The sequence below is a fragment of the Chionomys nivalis genome, chromosome 10, assembly GCF_950005125.1.
Source record: "Chionomys nivalis chromosome 10, mChiNiv1.1, whole genome shotgun sequence".
Taxonomy (NCBI): domain Eukaryota; kingdom Metazoa; phylum Chordata; class Mammalia; order Rodentia; family Cricetidae; genus Chionomys; species Chionomys nivalis.
This window is the reverse complement of record NC_080095.1, coordinates 48,283,541-48,298,297: the sequence shown is the minus strand read 5'-3', so window position 1 is coordinate 48,298,297 and position 14,757 is coordinate 48,283,541. Positions and strand designations below refer to the sequence as shown.

Below are 14,757 nucleotides of genomic sequence, written 5' to 3'. Positions count from 1 at the left end.
AGATAATTATCATGTATCACCAGTGACAATTAAGACTGAGTGAGAAATAAATATGAAGAAAGATCATCACAAAGGCAGACACGGAACACGGGAGAGAAGAGACTGTAGGTGAAACTTTCCCAGCGCGTTTTATTCACAGGCAGCTATTCTCACAGTGCTCTAAGAACGTACGTAAGTTCTTGACGGCAGGTAGAGGCTGAACGTGCTCACTTGTCCTGTCCGGTCTCACAGTGAGAAGCCGCCTTTACCTTGTTGGAGATTTCATAAACTTGGATGACAAGCTTCAGCTGATTAATGGCTTCCTTGTCTGCTGTTTTCATGTTCAATCCCAACATCTTCATAATGGTTTCTCGAAAGTCGGCAAGCTGTAAGGAGCCACCGGGAAAATCAATACGTCACTGCCGTGAGTCACCCACTCATTGTGGACGATGACATTGGCGCAGACTGAAATGTAATTCTACGAAACGTTTCTTTAATGCAGGACATCCCGTGGGCAGGGGTGGGGGTGGGGGTGGGGAGGTGGTCAGAGGGTCTTGCCGTGCAGCTAAGCTAGGCTTGAATTCACCTTCTCCCTCTGTCTCCAATGCTGCAATTGCAGCCAGGCTCACACCATGCCTAGGTGCAGCAGTGTTTTCAAGATAGAAAATTCCATTCGATTACAGAACTTCTTTTTTTCTTTTTTAGTTTTTCGAGACAGGGTTTCTCTGTGTAACAGTTCTAACTGCCCTGGAACTAGCTCTTGTAGACCAGGCTTGCCTCGAACTCACAGAGATCCACCTGGCTCATGCCTTTAATCCCAGGACTCAGGAGGCAGAGGCTATTATCTCTTTTTCATTTTGTCCTTCTGTACATTAAACCTAATTTTATTACTACTGACATTTCATTCATAATGTAATGACTTTTTTACTTTTATTCATTTGCACACGCCTGTGTGGGTGTCAGAGGACATCTTTCAGGGGTCAGTTCTCTGCTTCCACCCTGTGGGTCCCAGGGCTTGAACACAACAGGCTGGCAAGGTTGGCAGCAAGCGCCTTTAGCCTGCTGAGCCATCGCGTCAGCGTGTTTTTTTTTTTTTTTTTTTTTGTATTTGTTCTATGCTCAGTCTAGCCCAAAACTCCTGGGCTCAGGTGACCCGTGTGCCTCCATTGCCTGCACTGGGTACTTCTGGCGTGTGCTCCTGGGTGTGACAAACTGCCTTTGGGGACAGCAGCCTTCAATGCCTATCTCTCCATCCTTACTCCAAAGGACAAAGAAACCAACAAGGACAGCAAATGAAAAATCACCCACAAAGCCAACTGAAGGAAAGTTAACAGGTTTCACTTCGTATGTGAGGGGGACATGCATTTCCTGAACCAGCTCCAGAGGGCGACGAACTCGATGAGATGGTGTGTCACATGGAGAGCCTTAATCCCCAGACGCAATGTTGCTAACAAGCCTGAGACCGGGGGGGACTGGCACACTGGCCAGTGGGAGATGGAAACAGAGAGGTTTGGACGTATGAGACCAGAGATGGCAGAAGGAGTTCAAGCCCAGCTCAGACAGCTGAGTGAGACCCTGTCTCAAAGGACGACTTTAAGGGGCAGGGTTCAGAGCTTGGTGTGCTTTTCTGGCATCTGAGAGGCCCTGCATCAGTACCAGTACCCAAAAGAAGAAACAGGGAGAAAACTAAAACATGCGCCCTTGCTTTCCCAACAGAAGAGGGCAGTGTTCAGCTAAAATAATCATCTAGTCTAGTAACCCGGTAAGTGCTCCAAAGCAGGAAGATGGAAAGATGGGGCAAATACAAGGACTTTGTGGCGCACGCCTTTAATCCCAGCACTTGGGAGGCAGAGGCAGGTGAATCTCTATGAGTTCGAGACCAGCCTGGTCTACAAGAGCTAGTTCCAGGACAGGCTCCAAAGCCACAGAGAAACCCTGTCTCAAAAAACCAAAAAAAAAAAAAAAAAAAAGTGAATAAGAGGCCAAAGAGACTGCTCAGCGCCTACGAACACATATTCCTCTTTCAGAGGACCAGGGTGGCTGCCAGCCACCTGTGACTGATCAGGGACGTTGGCCTCTGAGAACGCCACACACGCAGCACATGCTCACGCAGACATCCTTGTGATTAGGAACAAAGCAATCCTTAAAAAATATAAAGTGGATAAATAAATAACAAGATACATGGAACTCAGGACAAAAACGGAAAGACAGCATTGTCTAACTTGTTCAGGTGATAAAATGCACTCCTGTCACAACCGAAATATCAAACTACATGTTTCTCAGTGGCCGTGTTCCCTTTTATATGGGAAACAACAGCTGCTAGCGAAACAGACACCAAGAAGAGAAGAAGGAAGGGCTTGTAAGGGGATAGGTGCTGATTGCGGTGTCCAGGGACACATCTGGCCTTGTAAGAGGCTCAGTAGTCCAAATCATCTCTGATGCCATTAGCCAAAATGTCCCTTTTTGTCAAAGTTAGCTAAAGTCTAAGTTGAGGTGAGTGTTGATCACGTCAATGAAATCTGTTTTTAACATAGCTAAAAGAGACCTCTTGCTCTCGTCCTGAGATGCCCTTCAGTGTGCTCCTGATGGTGGTGGAGGGCTCAGGAGGGCCCGGGGCTGGCACCTGGCGGACCCTCTCCTTCTCCGCTCTCAAGGCCTGCGCTGCCGAGTCTGGTGCGGTTTTCAAGTTGTCTGTTTTGGCAGCTGTCTTGTCTTTCACTGCTTCAACTTTTGTTACAGATTGCCTGAGCCTCTCAATTGTCTTATCCTGTGTGAGGATAAAAGGGAAAGGGAAGGAAGGAGGAAAATGTGCTTAGATCTGGAAGTAACAGACTGGTCAACTCAACATTGTATTGGGGCAGGGTCTCACGACAGAGTCCTGGCTGGAACTTGGTAAATAGACCCAGCTAGCCTTGAATTTGCAGAGATCTTCCTGTCCCTACTGTCCTAACGCTGGGATTAAAGGCTTGTGATACCATTCCTGGCTCACATGCCAAAAAAAAACTTCATAAAAATACATGGAAAGCAAATCTTACGAGTTTTTTTGTTTGTTTGTTTTTGTTTTTGTTTTTGTTTTTCGAGACAGGGTTTCTCTGTGGTTTTGGAGCCTGTCCTGGAACTAGCTCTTGTAGACCAGGCTGGTCTCGAACTCACAGAGATCCACCTGCCTCTGTCTCCCAAGTGCTGGGATTAAAGGCGTGCGCCACCACTGCCCGGCCTTACCAGTTTTTTAAATTAAGAGTCTCTCTCTTCACTTTAATATTCATTAATAACCTACTTTTTCCTACCAGTTTTATATACTGAACTCAAAAAATTTAAAGAGGTTTAACAGATTATGTCCTCCATGTTATTATACTCTATGTTAACCCTAATATTAAAATGAAAAATAACCAATTCTGCAGCAGAGAAATATTCTGATAAACTGTCCAGCAGTTTATTGCCCATCTGGTCAATTTAGTACATGTTTGACTTTAGATACAATACAACTAATTCTTGAAGTAGTGTAGAAGCTAGGAAGCCCCAAAGCAGAAGAAAAAATTAGTTAAAAACAAAACAATCTATTAACCCAATAAGGCACTATAGTAAAAGCTGAGTGTGCACACTTGTGACCTCAGCAATTCATAGGCTGAGGCAGAAAGATAGGAGTTCTAGACCAGCCTGAGGTATTTGGTGAAATCCTTTTTCAAACAAACACCAGAGGAAAACCAAAAGAAGACGTTGGAGAGATGACCCAGCCCATTACAAGTGCTTACAGCTCTCGCAGAGGACCTGGGTTTAGTTCCTATAACCCACATCAGGCTGCTTACAACCTCCTGTAACTCTAGCTCCAAGGGACCCAAGGTCCCCTTCTGAGCTCTGTGTCAGCTGGGTGCATATGGAACACACAAACTCAGGCAGGTGTGTGCACATAAAATAAAAATATAGGAGGGCTGGAGAGATGGCTCAGAGGTTAAGAGCACTGACTGCTCTTCCAGAGGTCCTGAGTTCAAATCCCAGCAACCACATGGTGGCTCACAACCATCTGTAATGAGATCTGGTGCCCTCTTCTGGCCTGCAGGCAGAACACTGTATATGTAATAAATAAATAAATCTTAAAAAAAAATAAAAAAAAAAATAAGCCAGGCGGTGGTGGCGCACGCCTTTAATCCCAGCACTTGGGAGGCAGAGGCAGGCGGATCTCTGTGAGTTCGAGACCAGCCTGGTCTACAGAGCTAGTTCCAGGACAGGCTCCAAAACCACAGAGAAACCCTGTCTCGAAAAACCAAAATAAATAAATAAATAAATAAATAAATAAATAAATAAATAAAAATAAAGCTTTTAAAAACAAAAAGCAAATGGTTTATAGTTGTGACAGTTTGACTGGTCGTTACTTGAGAAATAGTGAGCTATGCATGGGTTTCCACAGGATTAACAACATCTTGTCTGGGGGTTCACAGACATCCAATTTGTTGTCCTGTAGCAGTGGTTTTCAACCCTCTGGGGGTCGAAGGACCCCTTTCACAGGGGTTGCCTAAGACCATGAGAAAGCACAGATATATATGCTACAATTAACCAGTAGCAAAGTTGCAGTTATGAAGTAACAATGAAATAATGTTAGAAGCCCTGCGGTGGTGGCGCACGCCTTTAATCCCAGCACTCGGGAGGCAGAGGCAGGCGGATCTCTTTGAGTTCAAGGCCAGCCTGGTCTACAAGAGCTAGTTCCAGGACAGGCACCAAAAGCTACAGAGAAACCCTGTCTTGAAAAAATCCAATAATAATAATAATGTTAGAGTCACCACAACATGAGGAACTGTATTAAAGGGTCGAAGCATTAGGAAGGTTGAGAACCACTGGGTTATAGACTTTAATATTATTTTGCATGTATACAAAATCATTTTAATTGTATGTTTATGCATGTGTGTGCAGGCATTTGTGCCTTGTGTGCACATGTGTGTGCACATGTGTGTGCATGTGCGCATGCCACAGCACTGTAAATGACCTAGCAGGAATGAAGCTGTTCTAAGGAGACAAAGTTTTTCTCAATCGATTATCAGACTGTTCAAGAAATGACCCCAAAGAAATGGGAATTTGCACAGAAACCTCATGCTGGGAGAAGGAAAAGTCACCAGTCAGAGGGGAAACTTGTCTGTTAGGAGGAAATTTTAAAAATTCAAACAACTTGTCAGACCAATTTAGGGGATGAGACTGAGGCCCAGACAATGATGGGTCAATGATAGGGAGGACCTCACCTTGACCAGGAACGTTCAAACTAAATGTGGATGTTTAAATTGTGATCTCATTTCAAGCCCCCAAAGATGGACTCGGGGCATTCACTAGATCTCTTCATCTTTCTTCACAATGTGACCAAACTGAATAAATCTCTTCTTTGCTTTCCACTAATAATTTGGACCCTTTAAAATATATATATACATATATATATACATTATATGTATATTTTTTTTACTTAACGTGTCTAGGTGTTTTGCCTGCATGTATGCCTATGTACCATGTGCATGCAGTGCCTGAGAGGTGAGAAGACGGTGAGGTTGGATCCCCTGGAACTGGAGTTACAGATGGTTCTTAGCCATCAGATGGGTGCTTGGCATTGATCCTGAGTCCTCTGAAAGAGAAGCCGGTGCTCTTAACCACTGAGCCATTTTTCCAGAACCCTAACTTGGTTCTTTCTTTTGGCTTAGTGAGCAGTGGAACCTGGCTCAGGCCACTTAGTAACGAACTAAACAAGTAAAAGGTGTAAGAGTTCAGGACAGGCTCCAAAGCTACAGAGAAACCCTGTCTCAAAAAGAAAAAAAAAAAAAAGGTGTAAGAGTTAACGGGGAACTATGCAGCTGAAACAGGAAGAGCCCGAAGCACAGGGAATGTCAGACAACCCCCGTCCCCCTTCACTTACTTTAAGGACATTTATTCTTGTCAGTTGAGTTTTCATGTTTTTATTTGATAGTTTCAAATCACTAAGCTGCTTCTGGAGTCTCTGAATTTTCTCCTCCATTCTTGGGGCTGCAGCCATCTTCCAGTTCTGTTCGATATCCAGTAACATTTCTAACTGTTTAAACTTCCTGTGTTTATCTGTCTGGGCAGTCCGAGTCCTAGAGTTTTCCTTTGTAGATAAGAGTATTGAAATTAAGAACTGCACTTTAATATGTTCCGGGTGAGGTTTAATGCTAATTGCATAAATAGAATATCTGTTGGCATAAATATGAACTAATAAAATCATCAGGAAAATCAAATGTGTAAATGAAAACGACTCAGTGCCATAAAAGATATAGTTAAGCAATCAATTTTATAATAAGTATTATGTGTTAGCAGAGATTCATCCACCTTCCTGAGAATGCATTAAAATGTATTAAGTATTTGGATAAATATTCCACCCACAACATGGTGTGCAGCATCATTAGTAATGGAAAAAACGGAACCCATGCAGCTGTCAAGTCAGAAGAGCTAAACTATGCATGATAAAATATACATTCCCTAGAAATTACTTCTAACATATCTATTAAAATAATGGTGATGTTGCTCAATGGAAAAGTATATAGTAAAAGACTTCGCTTATTTCAGTGTGCTAAAATATTCATAGAATGCCAGGTGATGGCAGCACACGCCTTTGATCCCAGCAGGAGGCAGAGGTCGGTGGACTGCTGAGTTCAAGGCCAGCCTGGTCTACAGAGCAAGTTCCAGGACAACCAGAGTTATATAGAGAATTCTGTCTTAAAAACCATATATATATATATATATTGTCCATATATTTATATATTCATAGAAGATAATCAAAAGAAAATATTCCCACATGACACTGTTGAATCAGAGTCTTGGAGTTTATTGGTGGTTTGGAGGAGGGTTTGTGATAGAGGTGCTCATGGATCTCTGAGCTAGAACTCACCGTCGCTGAGGGTGTCCCTAACTTCTGATCCTCCAGCCTCTGCCTCCAGAATGATGGGATTACAGGCATGTGCCGCCATGCCTGGTTATGTGTTACTGGGTATGGAACCTAGGACTTCCTTTAGGCTAGGCAAGCGCTTCACCACCTGAGCTTCCACAGCCCGTGTGTTTATGTCTTTATTAATTATCTACCACCTTCCTGGAGTGACTTCTTAAGCCCAATAGCTTTTTTTCTTGGTGTTCTGAGTATCTTGGGGATTTTCAATCTGACTTTTCTCATTATATTGTTTATATGAATGTATTTCTTTTAAATCTCCTCTTCACCCTCCTTGTTTTCTCTCCTCCCCTTTCCTCCCCCCTTCCCTGCCCTCTCTTCTCTCCCCATCCCCACTGTGATGGAAATCAAACCAAGGTTTTAAATACGCTTAGCACATGCTCTGTAGCTGAGTTCCACCAAGAGTCCCTAGATTTTTGATTTGTTGCCCCTAGAGGGCAAAATATTCTTTTATATTTTCCTTTTCTGTGCATATAAATTGTCTTAGTTCCTTTTCTATTGCTGTGAGGAGATATCATGATCAAGGCAACTTAAAAAAGGAGGCACTAAGTTAGGGGGCTTGCTTACAGTTTCAGAGGGTGAGTTCATGACCATCATGGCGGGGAGCACAGCAGCAAGCAGGCTAAGAGCTTACTTCTTATTCACAAGTTAGAGGCAGAGAAAGACTGAGCCCAGACCCAGTGACACACCTCCTCCGATAAGACCACACCTCCCAATTCTTTCCCAAACAGTTCCACCAACTAGGAAAGAAGCAATCAAACATACGTACCCACGGGGGCCGTTCTCACTTAAACCATCATGCAAGCCTTGCTTGTTTTCACCTTCATTAGAAAAGCTTGCCTGGGCTGTCTATTTTATCTTTCTAAAGAACATTTTACTAGTTTGTTTTGACATGTGTATTATTTATAGTGGAATCATAATAGACTACAATATACTGTCATTGAAATTTTTATATGCACTGAAAAACAACAAACAGAAAATGTCACCAGACTCAATTGGTTGTGATGTTTGCTTTATTGCAATGGTGAGGTACCGCAGCAATGGCTGAACGCTGCATGCCTAAGTAATTGGTTCCTGGGGTAGCACTACTACTGCTTTCCTGAGACCTTTTGAAAGGAGAGTGAAAAGGGTGTGCTATTGTGTTTTCTTAAAACCGAATGAATTGTTTAAATTTTTACATTTAAATGAATTATTGCTCAAAAGCAGGCACAGAAGGCATGCTCAAGCTTGATTACTATGAAGCAAGTTTTTTTACATCATTTCAGAGTGAGCTTGGCATGGTGACACAGGACTTGAATGGCTGCAGAGACAGGCGGAGCTCTGTGAGTTCGAGACTGGCCTGGCCTCCACATCAAGCTGCGTAGTGAGATCCTGTCTCAAAAGGCAAAAACAAACATTATTTCAGAATGATGGAGCATTTTGCTTACATTCACATATGTGTACCGTGGACATGCCTGGTGCTTGAGGAAGCCAGGGTAGGGCATTAAGTCCCCTAGAACTGGAGTTTCAGATAGTTGTGAGCCATGATATGGGTGCTGGGAATCAAACCCAGGTCCACTGCAAGAGTAACAATTGCTCTAAACTGTAGAGCCATCTCTTCATTCCTAATGACAGAGGTTTCTGGGTTTTGTTTGTTTGCTTCTTTCTTCTGTATTTTTTTTTTTAAATACTGAATGGTCCCAGCACTTGGGAGGCAGGTGGATCAATGTGTCTGTGGCAACCTGGTCTGTGTAGCAAGTTCTAGATCAGCCGAGGCCACATGATGAGATTCTGATTCCCAGTGCGTCAAAGGAAACAACACAAACACACGCTGAAGGGTGAACAGACTCAATGACCAGCTTAGTCAGTGGGGAGTGAGGTTGTACTTCAAGCCATAGCATTCTAGAAGAGTGTGGCACAGGTTAGCACATGGCACAGAATTCTTTGGTGAGTGGCTGAAATGGAAACAGAAACTCCTGGAAATAAATTGCAGCCATTCCTTTCCTTTCGGTTCGCCCCCTCCCTCACAGAAACATGGAATCAGGAAGCAGAGAAGGTGGGTGGCGTACACAGGAACGGTTGAGGAATGTCATCAGTGCCCCTCACAGACACCCATCATGTCACCTGTCATGGTACCTTGAATCCCACCACGAGAGAGCTATTCCTTTCAGTGCATTTCCTGTTCATCCCATTTAAAAGTAAATGAAAGAGCGGGAGGGATGGCTTGGTGGCTGAGAGCACTGGCTGCTCTTCTAGAGGACCCACATTGCAGCTCACAGCTGTCTTAACTCCACTTCCAGGGGACCCGACACCCATAGAAAAACACCAATGAGGGCTGGAGAGATGGCTCAGAGGTTAAGAGCACCGCCTGCTCTTCCAAAGGTCCTGAGTTCAATTCCCGGCAACCATATGGTGGCTCACAACCATCTGTAGTGAGGTCTGGCCTGCAGACATACACACAGACAGAATATTGTACACATAATAAATAAATATTTTTTAAAAAAAAAAGAAAAAAAAAGAAAAACACCAATGAACATTAAAAAAAGAATAAATAAATTTTTAAAAAGCTCAATTAAACAAATTTTGGATTTTTTTTTTTGGTTTTTTTTTGGTTTTTTTTTTGGTTTTTTTCGAGACAGGGTTTCTCTGTAGCTTTGGAGCCTATCCTAGAACTAACTCTTGTAGATCAGGCTGGCCTTGAACTCACAGAGATTCGCCTGCCTCTGCCTCCCAAGTGCTGGGATTAAAGGTGTGAAGCCACCATCGCCCCGGCTTAAATTTTTTTTTAAGAAAAGTGAATTAAGTTATCAGTCAGAGGAGTTGGTACATGTCTCTAATCTCAGCTAGACTATGAAGACAGAGGCAGAGGAACTATAAATTTAAGGTTAGCCTTGGCTACGGTGAGAGTTTTGGTCTAGCCTGGGCTATATTATATTGTCAAACAAATTTTGTCCAAAAATAATATTAAAAATAAGATTCATATTAGCAAGCACCATCATAATACTTATCAAATATATACACAATACATATGAGAGATAAGAAAAGATGAGGGGCTTTTTTAGAAAATCAAAAGCAATAAGGATTTGAGGCAAATTCCCCCCTTTCTCATTACCAAGAGAAGTATAAGCCAGATGTGGTGCACACTGTGGTCCCAGCACTTGGGGGGCTGAGATGGGGATGCTGCGAGTTTGAGTACAGCCAGGGCTACACAGTAAGATGCTAACACATACATACACACAAAATACAAAGACATAAATAGCCTCAGCAGCTTTAGTCACATTTAAGCTATTGATAAAGTAGAATAAAATGTGACCCTTCCCAGAGAGCCTCGTCACCCTCAGGAGACTCTTACCTTCTTCTTGACCGTGTCGAAACTCCTCAGGGAGTAGTTGGCAGCGGCCTGTCCTTCCAGATGTTGCAGGGGTCTTTTCTGTCCAGTGTAACTTCCTTCAGTTTGGGGCAACCTTGCAACAGCTTCTTCATAAAGGTAGTACAGCTGCTCCAATCTCTCAGTGAGCATCTGAGTTTCCTGCTGCAGGGCTTCAGTTTTCTGCAAGACATGACATTAGGTAAACATTCCCATGCGTCCATGCGTCCCACGCCATTCCAAGTACATACAAGTTCTACTTCTATAGACGCTGAGATGGTGCTGAGTGACTAGATAGATGAATAGATTTGACACGTACTTTTTTATTGTGTGAATGTGTGCTTGGCCTACATGTTTGTCTGTGCATCACACATGCTCAGTACCCAAGGAGACCAGAAGAGGTATCAGGTCTCTTGGAACTGGAATTACAAATGGTTGTGAGCCACCATGTGGGTGCTGGGAATTGAACCCAGGTCCTCTGCAAGAGTAGCAAGTGCTCTTATCCACTGAATGTGAAGCACAGTCATCTCTACAGCATGGTTGTTTGGATTTTTGAGACAGATTTTTAGTCTATCATCCAGGAAAATCTTGAACTCACAACATTTTTCCTGCTTCAGCTTCCCAAATCCTAGTATTATAGTTATGGATCATACATCTGGATATATCTATTGTTTTAAGAAATAAATAGAAAACCTTGGTACACAAAGATAAAATATATTCATAGTGGGAAATAAAGTTGCATACTGATTTTTGCTGCTGTTCTTTGGGACAGGGTCTTGTTATGTAGCCCAGGCTGCCCTGGAATTCACAATGATACCCTCAGCTTCTCACATCCTGGGATTATAGGCATGGGCTGTCATGCCCGGCTAATACAGAACTATTAAGCGAATATGTATGGATCCTGTGCTGAACTCCACTAAGCACTTTTCATCTGTTAACCCACTGAATCTTTGCAACCACACTGAAAGTGGGAATGACAGCTCTTCGCTCCAATTACAAATGGAGCTAACATGCAGGGGCGATAAGTAAGCTGCCCAAGAACACCCCGCTGGCAGAGGGTGGAACTTGGGGTCACAGCAGGACTCTGTGCTCTAACCAAGGTATCATGTCTCCAATACAGTTGAGGACAGCCTGTTCTCTACTTCCGCTTAGTAACAAAAATTCAGTCAAACTTACAATGAAGAGCTGGAGAGACGGCTCAGCATCCAACACCCAGGTCAGGTGTGGGAGGCACAGAGGTCCTTGTGCTCACAGAGAAGCACTAGAGGAACCAGAATGTTAAACATGCAGGGTTATCTCTTCAAAGAGAGGGATGCAGAACCCGTTTTCTGCCCTGAAGTCTGGGAGTCGATGTGATCAATAACCTGGTGACCTTTTGTGTTATCTGTGTAGCCAAGATAACCACATTGGATGCACCCCCAGATTCTTATCATGAGTTTTTCAATCAATAGAACCCATCTTTATGAAAGATGTCACATGTACTTTACAGCAAGTTTTGATGTAGTCATATCATAAGGTTTACTGTGCACAAGGGATTGAGCTAGTTTTTCACCAAAAAGATCGAGGAAAGTTTTTCACCAAACTGTGCTGTGTTTAAATATGCTTAAAAGAAACTGCTTGGGGTCAGACTTTCAATCAACACCGGCTACAGAACCATGTTGAACTGAACTCCTTCCGGCTTCCTGAGAATCGTTATCGTCTGGCTGGTGGCTGCAGAGGGCCCTCACAGTCAGGGAGCTGACAGCTACTCACAACTCTAGTTCAAGGGGATTTGAGGTCCTCTTCTGGCCTCCCTGGGGACGTACATAAGTAGCATACATTCACATACATACACACATATACATAAATAATAAAAACAAATCTTTAAAAACTGAAACGAAACCAAAGATTTTACTAATTAGCTAATATCAAAATCTACATATTAAACTAATAAAATTGGGGTAAAGGGGGAGATGGCTCAGATGGTTTGCGGTGCCAACATGAGGACCCAATTTTGAATACTTACCACTCATAAAAAGCTTGGTGCACATCTGTAATCCAAGTGCTAGAGACAGACAGGCTGATTCCCTAGAACCCACTGGCCAAAGTTGCCAAGTCAGTGAGCTCTGGTGAACACACCCAAGCTCAACCTCTGGCCTCCACATGCTCTGACACACGTGTGCATGCATAACCACATGCATAGGTACACAACGCACACACAAACACATGCACTAATTACATGGGAAAGAGCAACTTTTCGCCAGCACACTTACAGATTTCCACAGCTGCTCATTTGCACCCATTTCCTGGATCCTCTCTTTCACCGCTTCCTCTGTGGCTAGTATGGGGCCAATGCTGTCACTCAGTAGAGTAGCCAACTGGCCAAGGAAATCCTGGTGATGGGCTTGCTCGGGCGTGGCTTCCCAGCTGCAGGAGTATGGAAGTCTGTCGAACTCAGAGGCTAATTTTTCTTTGTGGAGCAAATCTTGTTGATATTTACCCACAATGTTTTGCCCATCAGATGGTCCTTCAGAGTAAACAATGTCTCTCTCAGAGTCGGAAGCTTCGCCATTGTCCTAAATGTACCAACACACGGATTAAATGTCCCATCCGAAACTTAATACAGATATATTTGTCGCTTCTTATGAACTGTAAGTAATGACACAAAACCTTAGGAGAAAAAAGCCTTACTTAGTCATGAGTTGTTGGGCAGCCTGCTCTATAGAGCGACTTCTAGAATAGCCAGTGCTACAAAAAGAAGCCCTGTCTTGAAAAAAATCAAAAAAAAAAAAGAAAGAAAAAGAAACAGTATCATTTAAGAAAGAAGGCATAGATTTAAAGGAAGGAAAGATGATGGCAAAAAGTGGGAACTGAAACAGTGACCCAAAGCCTTTGTTGACAGGGCAAATTCTACAGAGCATTCGCGCTCAGGTGCAGAAGGAATTTAAAGTGATCACTTTATTTTATTATTTTTGATTATTATCATTATGAGAGAGGTGGCATATGCCATGGAATCATATGGAGATCAGAGGACAACTGGCAGGAGTCGCTCCTCTCCTTCTATCGCGTGGTCCTAGGAATCAAAACCAAGTCATCAGATTGCCATGAAATGTGCTTTTGCCTCTGAGCCACTGCACCGGCTTTTTGAGTTTTTGAGAGGTCTTATGTAGTTCCAGCTAGCTTCAAACTAGAGATCCCATAGCTCAGACTCCCTAGTGCCAAGATGGCAGCTGTGTGCCACCATGCCCAGCTGAAAAACATAATTTTGTAACCCCTCATGAAATGACTGATTCAGGCAAAGGTCACCAATGAATACTAAAGCCATAAGTAAAGAGCTGTCAAGGAAACAGATGTTTTCACAAAGAATTATACTCAAATAGGAATGAAACTGTGGCTCAGTGGGAGAGTGCTTGCTTAGCCTTGTAGAGGCCCTACAATCAATCCCTAATACTGCAAGAGGAAAGAATCATGTTTATCAAATATAACAACCTCCATAACGTAAATGAAAGAAGTCATAGCTCTTCCTCCTGGCCTGTTTCTATTGTAATTATGACAAGAAAAGGCCGGGCGGTGGTGGCGCACGCCTTTAATCCCAGCACTCGGGAGGCAGAGGCAGGCGGATCTCTGTGAGTTCGAGACCAGCCTGGTCTACAAGAGCTAGTTCCAGGACAGGCTCCAAAACCACAGAGAAACCCTGTCTCAAAAAACCAAAAAAAAAAAAAAAAAAAAAATTATGACAAGAAAATAGATAACCCTTGGGTTTATGTTTTTATTTAAAAAGTGTTTATTGTTGTGTATATACAGTGTGTGTGCGAGAGTGCAAAGAGCACACACGCCACAGCGCAAGTCTGGAGGTCAAAGGACAGCTTCCGGGGGTTGACTGTCTCTTTGCACCAACGGATCTGAGGATTGAACAACAGTAATCAGACTTTTCCAGCAAGAGCTTTTTACCAGCTGAGAAGTCCACCAGCTGAGTCAGCAAGTTCAGCTGCTGTGAGGTTTTTGTGGTTGTTAGGTGAAATTGATGGACAGGGAAAACAAGAAGAAGAATGGAAGTAATGATGAGTTTGTATCGCTAGATCTCACTAGGAACCTGGAGGGGAAAGGAGCAGGGAAGCAAAGCCAGAACTTTGTGGATTCTAATTCTTGGTGGTTTGTTTTGTTCTATAAAAATGAGAGATTCGTAACGAAAACTCAAAAAAATAAAAATGTTAAAACCATTTACTTGAGATACAAATAAAAATTGGAAATACTCTGAAAGGAGTTGCTGAATGTGTATGTGGTATATACACACGTGTACACATGTATACAACTGTGCATGTGTGTGTGCGCGTGTGTGCTCTCTAGAGACGGTACAAAGGCCAGAGGAAGATATCAGGTGTCCCCCTCGGTCACTGTCTGCTTCATTCCTTTGAGGAGGGTCTCTGCTGAACCCGGCATCCTGAAAACCACAGTGACCACTGGGTCCTGGCCCCTGCTGTGCTGGGGCTATAGGCAGGCCTGACAATGCCTGGCTTGTTAGCGG

General features: G+C 43.3%; 1 protein-coding gene across 1 annotated transcript in view; it reads right to left on the bottom strand.

Moving 5' to 3' along the window:
* Positions 1–206: 206 nt before the first annotated feature.
* Positions 207–14,757, bottom strand: part of LOC130883136 (coiled-coil domain-containing protein 170-like) — a 31,792-nt gene continuing 17,241 nt past the window's right edge. The window contains exons 5-9 of the mRNA XM_057783378.1: positions 12,506–12,808; positions 10,239–10,436; positions 5,867–6,073; positions 2,525–2,746; positions 207–365 (exon numbers count right to left, since the gene is read on the bottom strand). Coding sequence (XP_057639361.1) covers positions 207–365; positions 2,525–2,746; positions 5,867–6,073; positions 10,239–10,436; positions 12,506–12,808 — 1,089 coding nt within the window. The remainder of the gene's footprint in view (positions 366–2,524; positions 2,747–5,866; positions 6,074–10,238; positions 10,437–12,505; positions 12,809–14,757) is intronic.